Source organism: Sphaeramia orbicularis, chromosome 10 (genome assembly GCF_902148855.1).
Source record: "Sphaeramia orbicularis chromosome 10, fSphaOr1.1, whole genome shotgun sequence".
NCBI lineage: Eukaryota > Metazoa > Chordata > Actinopteri > Kurtiformes > Apogonidae > Sphaeramia > Sphaeramia orbicularis.
Genome location: NC_043966.1, coordinates 34,843,703 through 34,862,241, shown reverse-complemented (window position 1 = coordinate 34,862,241; position 18,539 = coordinate 34,843,703). Strand labels below are relative to the sequence as shown.

The 18,539-nt window shown below is 38.0% G+C and overlaps 2 protein-coding genes across 11 annotated transcripts in view; one reads left to right on the top strand and one right to left on the bottom strand.

Annotated features, from left to right (window-relative positions):
* Positions 1 to 1,298: 1,298 nt before the first annotated feature.
* gabrp (gamma-aminobutyric acid type A receptor subunit pi) lies at positions 1,299 to 10,666 on the top strand. Of its 2 annotated transcripts, none has more exons than XM_030145768.1 (10): positions 1,299 to 1,613; positions 2,701 to 2,776; positions 2,928 to 3,040; positions 3,244 to 3,311; positions 3,401 to 3,618; positions 6,455 to 6,537; positions 6,748 to 6,885; positions 7,019 to 7,171; positions 9,393 to 9,586; positions 9,699 to 10,666. In XM_030145768.1, the coding sequence occupies exons 2-10, from the start codon at positions 2,730 to 2,732 to the stop codon at positions 10,029 to 10,031; spliced, it is 1,347 nt and encodes a 448-aa protein (XP_030001628.1). In that variant the 5' UTR covers positions 1,299 to 1,613; positions 2,701 to 2,729; the 3' UTR covers positions 10,032 to 10,666. The 2 variants fall into 2 exon arrangements, with proteins under 2 accessions (XP_030001628.1, XP_030001627.1); XM_030145767.1 differs by having other exon boundaries at positions 1,299 to 1,617; positions 2,704 to 2,776.
* Positions 10,667 to 11,136: 470 nt separating this feature from the next.
* The window catches only part of afap1l1a (actin filament associated protein 1-like 1a), a 39,423-nt gene continuing 32,020 nt past the window's right edge, over positions 11,137 to 18,539 (bottom strand). For 3 of the 9 annotated variants that reach the window (XM_030145764.1, XM_030145758.1, XM_030145765.1), the window contains exons 15-19: positions 17,891 to 18,005; positions 16,931 to 17,101; positions 13,319 to 13,494; positions 13,111 to 13,236; positions 11,137 to 11,514 (exon numbers count right to left, since the gene is read on the bottom strand). In XM_030145764.1, coding sequence (XP_030001624.1) covers positions 11,488 to 11,514; positions 13,111 to 13,236; positions 13,319 to 13,494; positions 16,931 to 17,101; positions 17,891 to 18,005 — 615 coding nt within the window. In that variant the 3' untranslated portion in view covers positions 11,137 to 11,487. The remainder of the gene's footprint in view (positions 11,515 to 13,110; positions 13,237 to 13,318; positions 13,495 to 16,930; positions 17,102 to 17,890; positions 18,006 to 18,539) is intronic. The other 6 variants (XM_030145760.1, XM_030145766.1, XM_030145759.1 and 3 more) reach the window with 5 other exon arrangements.

The window sequence follows — 18,539 nt, the reverse complement described above, 5'->3', positions numbered from 1 at the left end:
AGGGAAGACAAACCTGTTAAATATGTAGACGCAGAGACAGAGAGACTGACGATAAAATGGATAAATGAGGTGTGAAGAAAGAAATCACTGAAAAATGCAAACAGGTGGTGACAGGGTACGATAATAATTTTAAAAAAATCAATTTTAACTATGGGTTGATGAGCGATTAACATGCAGACAAGTAGACAGAGGATGTCAGGTGGATGCTGACGAACTCCTTGACATGGCCTCTCTACCTATAATTATTCATTACCCCCTGCACCTCCCCAGCAAACAAATAAAACATTTACATCCCCGCTTCAGGTGCTTCATACGTCTCTATTTGTCTCCTTCACTGTCAGTGACTGCGTGGACTTTATTCACATCAGGACCTGATCTTAATCTTAATGTCATGCCTCAGCCACACGTATGCATTAAGCTCTACTTGCACCTTGCATAACTGCAGTAGCGCTGTATTGATCTGTGAAATAACCATAAGTAGCACCACATCAGCTTGTTAGGTGCCGGTTAACACCATTAGTCACTGTGGGGAAATGCAGAATGTGGAAACAACAGGCTGCAGCAAGCCAAGCGCCTACACTGAAATCTCATAAGGCATTATTAAGGAGCATAACCTCCAGGCTCTCTCACACATGCTGGAGCTCCTGCTGGCGATTCTCGGAGGTCTTGCTTTGGAATTAGAATTGAATTTGAGCTACTGAGCCCAAGGAGCACTAAAAGCTAATTGAGATTAATGACATAGTCTCTAAATGATTTAGCAGATAAACCATTAGGGTCTTTGTCAACATCATTATGATCAACATCAGGGCTACTAATTAGAGAATACTGGTTGTCACTGTTAGTGATTAACTAGTATGATCAAGAGGTTTGACAGGTATGCTAATGTGATAGAATTTCACATAGGATCCACATATGATCTAAAGGGAGCTGAAACCGAGAAAGCAGAGGGATTCAGATGATGATGCAAGAAAAATGTAGTTGGGGGTGAAAGTGGGAGAGGGCGTGAGAGAATGAGACAGAGGAGATCTTCAGAAGCCTAGAAGGAGGCATAGTGTCATTGTAAACTGACGGAGAGGAAGGTACATAGAGATTAAGGGCCAAAAGAATGAGAACATGTGGGAGGAGGGGAAAGAAAGAAGAAAAAAAACAAAGTGGCGAATCAAAGTGGATGCTAATGTGTGAGAGCAGAGAGTACATTGGGGTGTGAATGCATGTATGTGGGGAAAAAAGGGGGAGAGATGCAGCATAAATGAGAGGGTGAGTGGCATAAACAGAGAGGGAGAGAGAAAGGAAGAGGAAGGAGGAGGTGCTGCTGCACAGCAGACTCTGTGAGGAGATGAATACAGCTGTGCAGAGAGACAGAGGGGGATGCACAAACAGTAAAACAAGCAGCCACCCCTAACTCATACACAGCGGGGCTAAATAGTACAAGCAGCAGTGATTTACTTGTAGATGGAGTAAAAGCTGGGAAATAATCATAAACACTGAAGAAAAACAGACCAGTCTGTGCCACCTGGCAACGCTTGGAACAGAAAACTGGAAGAGGAAACAAAGGAAGGAAGAAAGAGGAAAGGAGTGACCTGGTGAGAAGAAGGAAAACTAGAAGACGGAAAACAGGTGAGATAAATCTGCATGGAGAAAACGTTAAGAGAGTTAGTGAAGAGGTTGAATTTTGAGCAGAAATGCTAATTTTAAGGTGCAGGAAATTCAGAGTAAATTAAAGCAAAGAAAATCAATAAATATGTATATTGCAAGCACTTTTTTGTTTTTCATTGTAGTTCAAGAGTAAAAATTGAGCTGAGAAATTAGTGAAACGAAAAAAGCATGCATAAAAGCCCAATAAGACACATAAACACTGAATGGAAACATAAAAAAAAATGTTGCATGAATTACTTATTACTTCCATGAACAGAGTAACAAATAAAACAAAGAGCTACTTCACTCCCCTCATTAGAAAAGAAAATCAATGACATTGGATGACATTTGCAGTAGCAGCACCTCTGAATAATGCATTAAATATTGCCTTTTTGACATTATGGCATTTCTGGCTGCAGTAACATACCAGTGTGGTTTTCCTGTGTGAAGATTGCTTTGGGAAAAGCTGCAGACACAAACTCATACACAGCAGATTTATGTTGGTTTTGATGAAACGAGGTAACAGGCGCACTAACGGTGAGATTTATCTGTGGGAGGATGAAGGAGTGAAGTTGAAGTGAGTAACAACTAGACTACTGGGAATCCTTAATGAGATAGAGGCTTTGTGAATAAACCATGAGCTGGTGGCTAAATAAATTAGAAAGTGACAATGATGCACTTGTCTGACATTAAAACAAAGAAGACAAAATGTGTCACTTTGTGGAAGCTTTGGACACTTTTTTGATTTCTTACCTATGACTGCATTTTTTATGTATGAGGATGTGTGTGTGTGTGTGTGTGAAAGACAAATGAAGCAGCTAATAAGTTATTCATGTAAACAGAGACAATCGATACGCATTTTGCATGTGTAGAAATCTCAGTTTCATACCATCAGTGGCTGCTGTGCTACATGTTTCTTCAGGGGTTTGGACTAGCATTCAGTTAGGTGCTGCCACCCTGTGATCAGACTGTGTTATTCTACTCTATGCTGCTGACATCTTTACTGCAGGAGAGTAATTTTTCATTCATTTGCCCATGTTTTGTCATTGCCATTGTCCCTTAAAGCAGCTGCTGACTTGCCTTTCTGCTAATCCATGATGTTAGACCTCCTTCTGATCCTGTCCCTGACCTTTACACAGAGGTGAGAAACCTGAGATTAAAAAAAAAGAAAAAAAAGAAGCAACTATTGTACAGGGTTAAGGTTGCTGATATTGATCATTTAATGCAAATTGCTTCATCTTATATTCTGACAGTTATATTTTAATTTTCCACTTCCACTTTGTATTTATCAGCTGTTGTGTGTTTCCTACACATCCCTGGGGCGAATGGAACGACTCTCAACTCCAGCCAACAATTCAGAAGCTGATGAAAGGTTACAACCGCTACCTCAGGCCCAATTTTAATGGTAGGAAGAAACTTCAGATGTAGGTGTTTCATAATAACTTTTCAGAGTTGGGTTTTTGTCACTATTGCACAATCCTCTTTGGTCTGATAAAGGCTGCTGCTCTATAGGGGCAATTTGTCTTTGTGAAAGCAATCACTGACTGCACTGTGCCCTGTAAGTGGAAGCTGACCTGAAAAAGCTCACTATGTTCCTGTGTTCCCCAGAGGGACCTGTGGAAATTGGAATGAGTCTTGATATCGCCAGTATTGATGCCATCTCTGAAATCAATATGGTATGCTTATTTCTTAATATTTTTCAGCAGTATGTCAATGAGGAAATGAAGGTGATATGGATGAAGTTTTTCTTTTTTTCTGTTATCAGGACTACACAGCAACTATCTTCCTTCGTCAGCGGTGGCGAGATTCCAGGCTGGTGTTTCCTGGAAATGAGAGTGTGAGTGTGGATGGGCGCCTGGTGTCACTGCTGTGGATCCCTGACACTTTCATCCCTGACTCCAAGCGTTCTTTCCTGCATGATGTCACAGTGGAAAATCGACTAATACGCATATTCAGCAATGGAACTGTTCTATATGCCTTACGGTAATGTTTTCTTTGGAGGTGGGGGGTTGTTAATGTTTATTGAGTTGACGTTTACTTGACATGTCAGGACTTTAAGGTGACAAATCAACTGTGTAAATGAACTTGTATGTGGAGACCTATCTGAGAAAATATGACAAAAAAAACAAAAGTTAGTAAAACAGAGTATGATGGTAAAAATATTATTGTTCATATTCATGTTGTTTACATGCTCTTGATGGCAATTAGCTGGGAACTGGCCTTAGGTTCTTCTAAAAAAAGCAAAAAAGACTCACCGTTCAGTCATATAACTTAAGGGGATACTGTTGTTTTCAGTATCTGTTGTGCCCTTCAAAATGTTTGGTTCATGTCAGTGAAGAGTCAGTGTCGACTAAGGCCACAGCAAAAACGTATCCTGACATTTAATTTATTATGTCACCATGAAGCTTTTATTATGACTAGAGAGCTTTACTGAGGACAGAGGAGTAGTTTGTCATCGCCTGGTCAGGGTATAGTTCAGTTTTGTGAAGAACATGAATTTGATATAACTAATGTCCTTCAGAGTGCAGTAATTCAGTTGAAAAGGGTACTTAGGACAAACTGTTCTATGAGCAGCTTAGAACAGATATAGATAAAGATTCATTTTATTAATCACCAGGGGGAATTCGATGCTCATACACTCAAGAAAAGTTAAGAAAGAAAAATAAAACAAGTGATTTATTTACAGTATGCATCTCTCTAGCACAGCTCTTAGTTAGTCCATCCTTCTTTATTTCTTTATTTTTGTCCAATCATTTTGCATCCGTGCCTTTGTTGATCAGGCCATACCAGGCATAGAACAACAGCACACCTACAATTATTGATTGGTTAAACATGCAACATTTTATTGCAGGTGTAAGGACCTGAGGACCATAGAACAAATAGCTGACTCAGTCCATTTTGATCTGTCTTCTGGGATCAGTCTGTCTTAGTGGCCAGATGCACACCAAGATATTTGTACGTTGGCACCATTTCAGTGTCCACCCCATGAATGTTGACTGGATGAAAAGGGGGCTTAGACTTTCAGAAGTCTGTCAGCATTTCAGTGAGTTTCAGTAGGATGCGGGTTTTCTACATTTACATTTACATTTATGCATTTGGCAGATGCTTTTTTCCAAAGCAACTTACAGGGGAAAGCCAATCAAATCAATCAATCAATCAATCAATCAAATTTTATTTATATAGCGCCAAATCATAACAAAAGTTATCTCATGATACTTTACATATAGAGTTGGTCAGAACCAGACTGGGCCAATTTACAGAAACCCAACAGAATCAGAAAGAGGGTTTTGCATCTCCAGTCATAGAAAGCTTTAATCAGGTCCCTAATTCAGCTGAAGAGGATATGTCCATTCCTGACTCAGACTACAATGGCTGTATCATTAGAGTATTTTTGGATTTTTGGATGAAGTCCTCTGTGTACAATGTGAACAGGAAGGAAGCCAATACAGTCCCCTGTGGAGTCCCAGTGCTGCTTATTACTGTCCTAGAGACCCAGTTCTACAAGCTGAAGAATTATTTCCTTCCTGTCAGGTAGTCTAAGAAACCAAGGAGGGATATACATTCATCTTTAGGAGTATCTCTGAGGATGGAGAGTTCGGTTGTTTTGTGTTGATGCACTCGAAAAGTTAAACATAGTCCACATATAACCTCCAGACTCATCAAGATGCGTGTAGGCTTGTTGTGGCACATAGACAACGTCAGCCTCTCTAATGTGTTCTTTGTATGCAAACTGCAGGGGTCCAGTGCTTGTATGACATGGGGTCTTACTAGCTGCAGAAGTAGCTGCTCCAGGGTCTTCATGGTGTGTGATGTTAGGGCCACTGGTCTGTATTCATTTAGATCAGCTGGATGCCCTGGTCTGGGTAGGGGTAGAACACATGATGTTTTCCACAGAGCTGGAATCCTCTCTAACTGTAAATTCAGGTTGAAGATCCCACGAGGTTTGCCCATCTCCTTTGCTTCTGTGCCACTGGGGGGGTTAGCTGTTGAGGTGGGGGGATGCATACATGTGGAGGGGATGATGAAGAAGGTACACTGCAAAAAATCTAAATCTTACCAAGTGTATTTTTCTCATTTCTAGTCAAAATATCTCATCACAATTAAAATAAGACATAATCACCTAAAGAGTAACTTTTCAGTGAGATATAATGAACTTATTTTTAGACAATAGATCTTGAAAATCTTATTTCAAGAAATCTTACCGAGATCATTTTAACTTGTTCCGTTGGCAGATTTTTTTTGCTTAATTCAAGTATCTAACATCTATTGTCTAAAAATAAGTTCTTATATCTCACTGAAAAGTTACTCTTTAGGTGATTATGTCTTATTTTAAATGTGATGAGACGTTTTGAGTAGAAATGAGAACCATATGTAACCCCTCACTCATGTTTAGTAGCTCAGGATAATTCACAAGTATAGAGTTGCTAAAATACACTTGGTAAGATTTAGATTTTTGCAGTGATACAAAAATGACTTGAGGTCCACATCACCCACCGTCACCTGACTGTTCCTTTTTGTAGCCAGTGAAGATATTAAGACTTTTCATACCTCCTCTCTATCGTACTGATACATTCTTTGTTGTAGTCCTCCTTTGCCTGTTTCATAAGTATTATATCATGAAAGGGATTTCCCTTGTAGAGCTCAAGGACTATCTATTGGCTTCGTAATTAATGCATGATACACAGAAATTTCTCTTGCTGATATATCAGATGTGAGCCTTTGTTCTGTTATGCTCCCCAGGAGAAGTTCTTGGTGTTCTAAACTGGATTTCCTTGTCCAACATCAAAGATTTAACTCTAATGATCTCCATACATAACAGCATCACAGCTACAATTGCTTGTAATATGGACCTTACCAAGTATCCCATGGACAGACAGGAGTGCACCCTGCAGCTGGAGAGCTGTGAGTAGTACCTGTTAACTCCTACTACATCAACATTCATCAACCTGTCAGAGTGTAAGCGATCACCATTTCCATCTTCACCATTTCCCCCAGTGCCCTTACCATCACCATCATCTGTGTTGTGAGTATCGACCGAAGCAGAAATTACCTGTAACAGATCAGAATTATCAGACGTTAATCGCTGTATTCTGTGTGTGCATTTGTGGTCAGGGGGCTATAATCTGCAGGATGTGGTGTTTTACTGGACCAGAGGGAATGATTCAGTGAGGGGCCTCGACACACTGCGGCTAGCTCAGTACAGTATAGAGAGCTACTATACATCAGTGTCACAAGCTGTGTATGAAACAGGTAGGGATACTTCAACTCCCACAACTCTACTTAACATATAAATGAAACTATGGCACATATAAATAAAAAAAGCTGACAGTAAGAACACAAACTGAAATGTTGTCTCTGTTTTTTTGCTTTTTTGTCTTTATAGGACAATACCCTAAGCTGGTGCTACATTTTGCTCTACGTAGAAATGTGTTGTTCTTTATCTTGGAGACGTATGTTCCTTCTATCCTTCTGGTGGTTCTCTCCTGGGTCTCTTTCTGGATCAGCCAGTCCTCTGTACCAGCCCGGACTTGTATTGGTCAGTTACCACTTCTAGTACTTTTACAATGTCATGAATGATGATCTTTGTACACTGGAGATTCTCTGGTGCAGTTCACTTGTGTCTCTCTTTAAAAGCTCAGAAATACAGTCAAAGGGGCATATCACCATATATACAGTTACGGGAAAAATTATTAGATCACCCTTGTTTTCTTCAATTACTTGTTCATTTTAGCGCCTGGTACAACTAAAGGTCATTTTTTTGGACAAATATAATGTTAGCAACAAAAATAGCTCATAAGAGTTTAATTTCAGAGCTGATATCTAGTCATTTTCTATGTTTTCTTGATGATAACCAAAATCTCTTCAGTTCTTATTTCAATAGCTATGACAATGTACTGACAAAAACAGTGCTTTTAGGCATTCCATGTTTTCTTTATTGTCTGTTTTAGTCACATCATACACACAGGAGTTAGTACTTCATTGCATAACCATTGTTTTTGATGGCTTTTGATGATCTAATTTTTCCCATGACTGTATAGTGGAGTAAGCTGTTCTAATCTTTTTATCAAATTCAGTGACTTTCTCCTCATGGTTCATTTATTGTCTGTATCATTCATGCACTGAAATAAAATCTGTTTGTTTTACACAGCCCTGGCTGTCTCAAAGTGGTGCAGACCGATCCACACCACATTATTCAAACCAGTCAGTAACAGGGGACATCTATGCTCATGTTGTATTAATAGAATTCTCCAGGAATAAGTCACCTAGAATCTGGAAATGAGATCACATTCTGCACTTGAGTCAATGGGTTGTTTGTTATGAAGCTATGCAAGAAATAAGGTCTGCGGCTAAAACAAACTTAAAGAATTTTTGGATTTTGTTCTGTATTGTGAAATATGCAAACAAATATCATACCGGGATGATGCTAGCCTACAAAAATATGTCACCTCTGCTGCACTCCTCATCCTTAAATTAGAGAGCAGAGTTCCTGAGGGGAGGGGTGTGTTTGTTTGCTCAGTCCAAATATCAACTGTCTGTCTCAATTTAATCAGTTGAAATCTTGTTAAACATGTTGTATAATTTAGTATTTCTTTGCACACTAAAATATCTAATGCAACACCCTAGCTGCATGATGCAAAGTAATAAGCTCTAATGAAATCTATCTTTCAACAGTCAAAGCTGTATTTAGAAGGATTCTAAACTGGCAGCAATATACAAAAGGTTCCACAAAAATGGAAAGAAAAACCTGTTGTTGCACTAAAACAGTGTTTTTCAACCTTGGGGTCACAACCCCACGTGGGGTCGCATGAAAATCAAATGGGGTCACCTGAAATTTCTAGCAATTGATAAAAAAAAAAAAAAAAAAAATACTGATAAAATATTTTATTTAATGATTCAATATATATTTCATTATAATTAAAACACCACACACTTTTCCTGATAAAAATCAAGTTCAAATAAAATGCAGGATATAATATCTGAGAGTGCATATCAGATAATGGAATGAAAATGGAAATGACTTCTTTGCCCCGCTAAGACATCTCCAAGAGAAACTGAGAAGCAGACACCAAAAAGGTGCATTATATACATTATGTAGCCTAAATGTTGTCTAAAATAACAAATTTCAGCAAAAAAAATGTCTGTTTTGAATGTCTGGGGTCGCCAGAATTTTGTGATGTTAACCCTTTCATGCATAGGCCACTCCAATGGACAGTTATTCTCCAGCTGTTCTCTTGTATATTCATGGGTTTTGATGTTTTAGTTCCATATCAGCCAACACAGTGGACACTTACGCACCATCCCATACACTGACATTCAGACCATTACTGTAACTGTGCTGTTCTTGATAAACCTGATCTGCACTAACATGTTTAAGTGTCAATCAATTGTTATTTGTAAGACAAGAAGTTTTTTTTGTATATTATCTCCATGAAGTGAGTAATTACTAGCATTAGAATATGTTAAAATGTGAGAAGACATCAGATTAGCAGCATTAAAAATGTTTTTATTTTATTGTTTTCATATCACTTTCTGATATTGGGTTTTAAACATATGTTTCTTCACTTCAAAAATTAAACGCATGGATATTTTTGTAACTCCGTAGGAAAAAAAAACTTGATCGCATTGTTTTTTTCATGGAACACTGAAGAAAAAAATCTTGACTAAGGTTCTCACAATTCATGCATGAAAGGGTTAAAATGGGGTCACGAGTCAAAAAAGGTTGGGAACCAGCACACTAAAATGAGACTGTGTTCCAGGAGTGACTACAGTCCTGACAATGACGACTCTAATGATGGGTGCCCGTACCTCTCTGCCCAACGCTAACTGCTTCATCAAGGCCATAGATGTTTACCTGGGTATTTGCTTCACCTTCATCTTTGGGGCTTTGCTGGAGTACGCCTGCGCTCACTTTTACACCATGCAACACCAGACGATAGAGGAAATACACAGGGTGAGCAAAGCTTGGATATGAAACTCAGTAAAAAAAAAACCTGTAACAGCATATGAGATCATTAAAGCACAGTGGTCTGTCTGTTTGTCTGTCTGTTCTGTGTCTCCATTAGGATCTTCTGAGGGAGTTCAATGAATCCAATGGAAATGGCTCGATCCCTATCGTCAGCTCCAGCCAACCGAACCAATCTGTGGAAATTGGTTCCACTGCAGATGAGACCACAGAGCAATCAGTAAACAACGACACAAAGAGCAACGCCGGATCAAAAGAAAAAACACCAGGACAAGGATGCGGCCTGTCCTCAGTGAAAGATGCTTCTCGCAGGGCTGCATCCGTCTTTATTGTAGAAAATCCACACAACATTGACCGTCACGCTCGCACTGTTTTCCCCACGGCTTTTCTCTTTGTCAATATACTTTACTGGCTTTACTATCTGTTTCTCTAAGTGCTACCTCTGAGTTGTTGCCTATAGTTCATTTCACCATCCTAAAGCTGCTCTACCTCCTCATTTAAGACCCAATGTTAGTCACCACTGCCTGGATCTTAAATTACCATAAAAACTTTTGGGTTAGAGCCTTTTTGTACCATACATATACCAGAATTTTTATTCATATTTATTACATATGAGTGGATGGCTACCAAGATATCAGCATGTGTATTCTGTCAAATCCACTGAACAAATGAAGATAAGTTGAAGCTATTAACTTGGCTATAAGTAGGTTGCCTGAACTGCGTCACACTACGCTGCATTGAATTGCCTTCATAAAAATGACTGATGTGTTTTCTCTTGTTTTGTTTTCATACTGTACATTCCATTTCTAAAACCTTTTATTTTTCACAGCATACCATGAAAATTAAAAGAATAAATCAATTACAGCAAGTGTATTTGTGTGTTACAATTACAAAGAAATAATAAACACGTAAAACAACTGGTTAATGATAACACTTTTTATTAACCCCTAAAGTTTTGGAAATAAGACATTTGAAGTTATTATTCCCTTATGCAGGTAGGAGAACAGTAAAGTGCAAAAGTCACCCACAGGTTTAGGACAGAAGTTGTTAAAGTGAAATATATATATATTTTTTAAAAAAAAGGATCTGATGAATTTTAATAGAGGAGCACTGCTTTGTTAGTCACTTGTAAGCATGGGCATTTAAGTGTGTGCTGATGATGGTTAAATGTTCAACCACATGATTCATGAAAATATAACATCTTCAACCTGGGAGGGGAAGCTACTAAGTGCAGTCAAAATGTAATGCAGTATTATAATAATAGCACACAGCTGAACAGACCCAACACATACTGTATGTGTTATGATAATGATGTGACATGAAACCGAACACAGTATAAGAAAAATATACAACAGTAGTCATGTTTGTCTATGTACAGGCAGAAAAAAGGCACATTACGGCTTAATTTGCCTCCATCCTCTTAGTTTCATACACATCACATTTCTCAGGTTGTCATCTCTAGCAACTTAACAAACCTTGCAAAACACTGATACCGACACAATCTTTCCACAAACACTGTACGCTATGCATTCTTTGTCTTTTCTTGTTTCTTTCTTCTGCTTTGTTTCAGACACCTTTTTTTTTTTTTTTTTTTTTTTTTAAATCTGTGTCAGTTAAAACAAAACAACATTTGAATACAGACAGTGTGCAGTTCATGAATTTCTCCCATCCACGCACTGTAGTTCTTGGCAAAAAGAGAGGCAAGTAAATATTCTGTGAAATATACCTCCACCTAGTGGCTGATGTCTTTCATTACGATTTATTTCCTAAGAAGTCCACAATGAAGGAAGTCTTTTTGCTTTGAGGTGAGGGTGAAAGGTTATCTTGGCTGAAGTCTACGTTGGTGATATCCTCTGAATCCTTTTGAAGTTGTCATCATGGTACGACTTTTAGGTTCCTTTCTTTGACTCCCATTCCTATAAAAATAGAACATAAGGAAAGGACTTAGGTGAAAATATTCCATTCCAAAGTGCAACAGCATGCTTTTGTTGAGATATAAACCAAATAGAATAGTCCTTCATTGTCATTGTAACTAACTAACTAACTAACTAAATTAATTAAATAAATAAATAAATGTATATCAATCAAGGTTATTATTGTTAACTAGGGATGTCTGATTTTGGCTTTTTTGCCAAAAACCGATATGCCGATATTGTCCAATGCTTAATTTCCGAATCTGATATCTACCGATACCGCTGCCGATATATGTGGGATATTAAACTAATTTTAGGTAACATCACATATCTCCTGTCATAGAATTAACACATCATGCCTAATTTTATTGTGATGCCCCATTGAATGCATTCTCAAATGCAATACGGCTTTCAAAATGTAAACACTGTCTGTGCAAAGAATACATACTACAACTTAAGTTGTGGAAAAAATGCCATATTTATTTATTTTCTCTCCCTCCCTCCATGAGTCTATTACAGTGTGGCAACTCTACTGTACAATTTTGAAAACTGCACATTTCTTTCAGCAACAAACAATGCTTCATTTAAGCATCGGTAAATGCCGGCGAAATCAAGGCATTATTTTATCGGTTTTAATGATAGGCAAAAAAAACAATAACGATATTCACCGCTATTACATTTTTATGCCAATATCAGGCCAATAATATCGGTGGGTCAATATTATCGGACATCCCTATTGTTAACTAAAACTAATGAAATGATGAAAACTAGAATTGAAAAAACATTTTCGTTAACTGAAATAAATAAAAACTAAACTGAAACTAACTAAACTAACTGAACTAACTAAACTAACTGAAACTGTATCGTTTGCTTACGAAACTAAATTAAAATGTATAGAAATTATGGATAAAATTCCCTTAATTTTAGTCTTTGTCAATGTTGAATTGATATGAAATCGATTTATTTCGTTTGAGCAATTTTAGCTGAATACGATGGCAAGGAAGATACAAGATAGGAAAAAACTAAAACTGAACTAAAACTAAGCATTTAGAAAAAAAACTAGTAAATCTACTCTAAAAACTAATTAAAAATAACTGAATTAGACAAAAAAGTATAAACTAAATAAAACTAAACTATAATAAAAAAATCCCAAACTATTATAACCTTGATGTCAATGTAATTTGATTAGTAAATATGAGACGTGCTACCTTATTTTGGACCTTTAGAGCAGAAACACGGTTACTCAGCTTTATTTTTATCTGTGTAGCCAAATGAATGCACACAGCAATATAAATCACTCTGATAATGACATTCTAATGTAATATTACCTTAATGAATGCGTCGAATCTTTTGAAAATAATTGACCAAACAAGCCATAATGTGGATGAAAAAGTAGTTTAACGTATGTAGCATATATTACACAGATAATTAAACGTCAAAGCGTCTGTGCCGCTGCTTTCAGCCGGTGTCAGTTTATGCATGAAACTTGAAATCCTTTAAGGTGAGTCTATTAACCTCATCCCAGAGAAAAACGTCCCTATGACAGGCTGATGAATTGTTCAAAACCTGTGCGCAAGAAAAGCGTTAGATTGGCATTACCTTGGCTTTCTGCATGACAGTTCCTGTAGAGGAGGCGTACACAGATGGAGGCCTCCTACGCATCTCCGAGGCACAGTTTACAGGTAAAGACTCACTGTAGATGTTCTGGATCTTCTTGCTAGATGCCTACAGAAAAAGGAATTGAATGAGATTAAAAGAAATCTCAAATGTGTATGGAAACATCTCCACCAAGGCACCAAACACAGACCTTAACTGGAGGTTTGGTCTCCACAGGTGCACCCATCGCTCCACCTGCCTGACTCTTCTTGAGGTTTTCTTTGACCTGGGTCAACCGGAGTTCCAGGTCCACCCTCTCTGCCTCTTTAGCCCGACAGGCTTCGTCTAACTGGGCTATGCGCTTGTTCAGCAGGGCCTTCCTCCTCTCTGATCCATGGATACATACAATACAACACAACGAGATGAGATGACGGTTAGCATCTCAAAATTCAGGAAAACTCTTAAAACAATCTGATATAACAATTAGTAGATCACTGCACTGAGTTATAACATTGTGGTTATTTTATACTTTATTTATTCTTTATTTTTATCACTCCAGTATTAACACCCGCGACCCTCTCGATGTCTAAGCAATTTGGCAAATGAATGAATAATAAATGATCTTGATGTTTCCAATTAATATTTGAAAGTATTTTTTAGGCATTAAAACAATAAAACCACATAAATATACAGGCCAATAAAGAAAATAAGAATATATGAAGAAACAAGTGCAGTTGCAAAGGCAGACTGACAAAAGTGAGTTTTTAAACAAAACTTATAGACCGTTTTTTATAAAAATTTGGATGACTTACAATCTCAATAAATGTTTAAATGGGGCTGTATTTTTTTTTTTTGAGCAAGAAAGGTCTCCAGAGAAATAATCTTGATGTTTGTCTATCACTGCAGGGATTGTATAGAGAGCTAAAGTCCGACCCTTGCCGGTTGTTCCCATATGAAAAAAAATTATACTAAAATCAGTGGTGAGAGATAATTTTTGATTTTTGACTTGAATTCTGCATCATTTACACATATGATGTTTCTGTTTTACCTGTACCAGACTATGCAAATATGTAAATGGAAAGACTACACATCAGAAGGTCATGGAGGTGACATCATCAAAACTGTCTCTTTGTACAATCTGTTTAGAGTCTGAAGATGTTTCTGTACCATCAACATGACTGGACTGTAGTGATTTTCTCCTATTTTTAGTAATATTTCACCTTGCTCTTAAAGAATGAGATACAATGTACCAAGGAAACAGCCATTCTGGTCTTAGTCACATGTAAAATATGCAACAAGGGATGCAGTCCATTAAGCTGTTTAACACAAAACTAGAGGTTTCTTTACTATCTTGGCCACAAATGATGACTTTCTTGGCTTGTAAAATTATCTTTTTACTTGGAAAAACTTCATAAGTGTTAATGGTGACACAATTTAAATAGGACTGAAAATACCATTGACTATCATTCATATTTTTTCAGAAGTTAAGTCTTTGGGCACAACGGAGGGGGCGGGACTTTGGGTCTCTATTTTTATTCACAACTAAGATTAAAGATTAGCTAAATAAAACCAGAGCTGTAGCCATGGTTTGTAATCTATATCTTGTTATGTGTATTTTATTGGATTTCTGATAAGTAGTGTACAGTTTTTGTAAAAATAACAACAGTTGAAAATTACAGGGGTTGGACAAAATAATGGAAACACCTTCACCTCAAGATGATAATACCCCAATCCATACAGCTAGAATTGTTAAAGAATGGCATGAGGAACATTCTAATGAAGTTGAGCATCTCGTATGGCCGGCACAGTCCCCAGACCTCAACATTACTGAGCATTTATGGTCAGTTTTAGAGATTCAAGTAAGACGTCTATTTCCACCGCCATCGTCTCTAAAAGAGTTGGAGGGTATTCTAACTGAAGAATGGCTTAAAATTCCTTTGGAAACAATTCACAAGTTGTATGAATCAATACCTCAGAGAATTGAGGCTGTAATTGCCGCAAAAGGCGGACCTACACCATATTAAATTATATTTTGTTGATTTTTTAAGGTGTTTCCATTATTTTGTCCAACCCCTGTAACTCTCTTTGTAGCACATCAGTTTCAATGGTAAACTGCATCGAATATCAAATACTTAAATACATTTATACTTGTATAACATCAATGTTGAGGGCTCAAATAGAGAGAGGGGTCACTTTATTACTTTGCTTCATTTTAAACAGATATACAGCTCTGGAAAAAAACATTAAGAGACCACTACAATTTCCTCTGAAATCAGCATGTGTGCATGTATGACAGCCATTCCATTCCTGTGTCTGTTGAATTCCAACACAAGCACACCTTATTCTACTGAATAAACACCTGATCCATGTCTTATTTAAGAGGGAAAAGTATAAAAACCACCACTGTGGCCGTCACTATTTTCTTACAATAGGCAAAAACAGTGCTATTAGTACTGCAAAAGTAATTGGAATCCAAAAATAACTCTTGAAAACTACTGGACTTCTGCTCTGACAAAGCTCCCAAACTCTGAGGACTGGTTCTTCTATCAGAACAATGCTCCTGGCCTCAGCTAGGTCAATAAAGGTATGGATGACGGACCACCAGATGAAGACCCTGTCACGTCCAGCCCAATCTGCAGACCTGAACCCATTTTGAAAACTTCTGAAGGAACATGGATGGTAATAAGAAATGGAACATTACTGAGCTGCTTGCATTTCTACGCCAGGAGCTGCATAAAGTCATCCAACAGCAACGGTGGAGAGCCAAGACACGTGAAAGCCGTCACTGAAAATCAGGGTTATTTTATTTATTTATTTTTTTAGTTTAGTTTATTTCGAATATGCAACAAGACAAAATAATCTTACTTAGTCCTTAGACATAAAACAGTTAGTAAGAAGTCATGGCAAAAAACAAAAACAAAATGTATGCATATACATGACTTTTGAGCAGTGAGAATGATGAACTCCTGCTGAACTTTGAGCCCAGAATGCACTTTTAAATTGGCACTTCACTGCTGTGCACTTTATAAATAATACTTTCTTTTTAGTTATTTATAAGTAATTTTTAGGGGGGGGGTGTTAATGTTATTGCTATTTTTTATATCAGTATTTTATTATTTGTATTATTTTATTAGTAACTTATACTATTTTTACTAAATGCTGCTGACAGTCGGGGACAAGGGTACAATATTTTGTTTCTGTGTATTTTTATATGCTGAAATGACAAATAAACTAGAATCTGAATCTGAATCTGACTTCAGTTGCACATTCGAAAAAGAGTGGGAGGAAGTATAAATTATTTAATCCCACCTCTTCTCCACACAGCAGTCTATCCTTTAGCTTCCTGTCAGCATAATATATGAAAAGTGAAATCTCTTGGATCTTTTGTAAGTAATTACCCTCACTTATCGTCCTCAAATACACATATTCCACCAAATACTGATGTCTGAACTTTTCACAAGTTACAACATTAGTATTGTGTTCTTTAGAAATGAATATGAACTTGTGTTCTTTGCATTATTTGAGGTCTGAAAACCTGCATTTTTTTTGTTATTTTGACCACGTGACATGTTCTGCAAATACATGCTCTAAACAACAATATTTTTATTTGGAATTTGGGAAAAATACTGTCGGTAGTTTAGAGAATAAAGCAAAAATTTTCATTTTACTCAAACGCATACCTATAAATCATAAAATCAGAGGAAGTGCTAATTTTGCAGCGGTTTCTTAGTTTTTTTTTCCAGAGCTGTACATCGGACCAGCAAAAATGAATGCTTTGTGCAGCATCTTCTGTATGTTTTATTTTCCTTGTGTACGCCCTCACCAGTTGCCGTCTTCAACTCTTCCTTCAGCTCTTTTTTTTCCTTTCTGAGGGTGACTAGGGCATTTCGTATCCCATTCTTCTCTTTCTCCAGCTCCTCTTTTTCTTTCAGGTAATGCTTGGCGTCTTCTTCCGCTCGCGTTTTCCCATAGAGTCCGTACTGGTTGGTGTCTGCTTTGAGATGTCAGAGGGAAGCAAAGGTGAGAGGTCAAATGCACAAGGGTTATGGGAAGAGGACGCAAAGTCTCACACTGATCTGTCTGCGTGTCCTTTACAATTTCACGCTCCTAACGGTAGGAGCGTGACGTACCTTTACCGGGTTCTACGAAGGTATAACAGAAACAAAGGATGTAGGAAAGACAGCAGTCGTACAGGAATATAAGACAAACTCAGAGGGAGAATGCAGGTCAAATCGAATGTGAATGCTCAATAAATCTTAGGTTACATCCTTAATCTCTAAACTCTAAAAAGTGCTGGCTCTTTGATGTGTCAGAATGCCAAAGCAAAGGCTTCCAGCACCGAGGAGAGCCTGACCACACCGATATCACTTTCCCAAATCTGTGCTCATCGACTTCATCTGAACAGCCGAGGCCAACTGACACAATGGAATAAACGGGAGAGGCAGGAGAAATGAGCATATAGATGGAAAGTGAGAAGATGATGGAGAGCACAGGGGAAAAGGGGGGGAGGGTGGGGGGGTACGGAGCCACATGAAAGCTCAGATTTTATGACGGAAACTGTACACCCTGCCGAAAGCATCGCACAAAGACAGTAAGTGACAGGAAATCAAGAGCTGTGGAATTTGTGACTCCAGTGTAATGGTATTTGTTTCCTCCGAGGGCGGAGGGATTTACTATTTCTTGATTGAGATAAATGAAAAACAAAAAGCAGCATGAAGATTAAAAACAGAGGATTGTCTAGGATAAGCTTCATGAAGATGACTTCTGCAACAACAGCACTTACTTGAGCCTGTGCGCTTGAGGGAAACTAATGGCTTGGTTCTGTCAGAGTCGCTGCTGGAGAAACTTGAACGTCGCTTCTCTTGATTCCCCGACTTCTGCTGCTGCTGCTGCTGCTGCTGGGGGGGAGGAGACAAAAAAGTATAGAAAAGTCAAAAAGAAAACCTGTAAATTAAGCAAAGCTATAAACGAATCTTTGAGGCTGTTATTGTGGCTGGAGGTGGTGAAAGGAATGTTTTTAAGTGCATGTCTGTGGGGTTAAAACAGCGCTTTGCAGGCTGTAAAACTGCCGTGACCTCTCGACTTCCTGTCAACCTTCCTGATTGCTTTTTCTTTTCTTTTTCTTTTTGCACACCCAAAACCCATGCTGCTTTTTCTCAACCATCACTGACAGGCGTATAACTGAGCTTGGTGTGTCTCCTCGGGTTGGAGATAGTAGTGACTGATATGATCACAGACGTCACATTCAGACAGTGACAGCCTCCAACAGCTGCACACACACACACACACACACACACACACACACACACACACACACACACACACACACACACACACACACACACTGACACACACACCTTCTAATCAAAGCTTTATTCATAAAGACCCAGTGCTTCTTTTGTGACAGTTCCCAAATTAATTTTTCTCCCTAT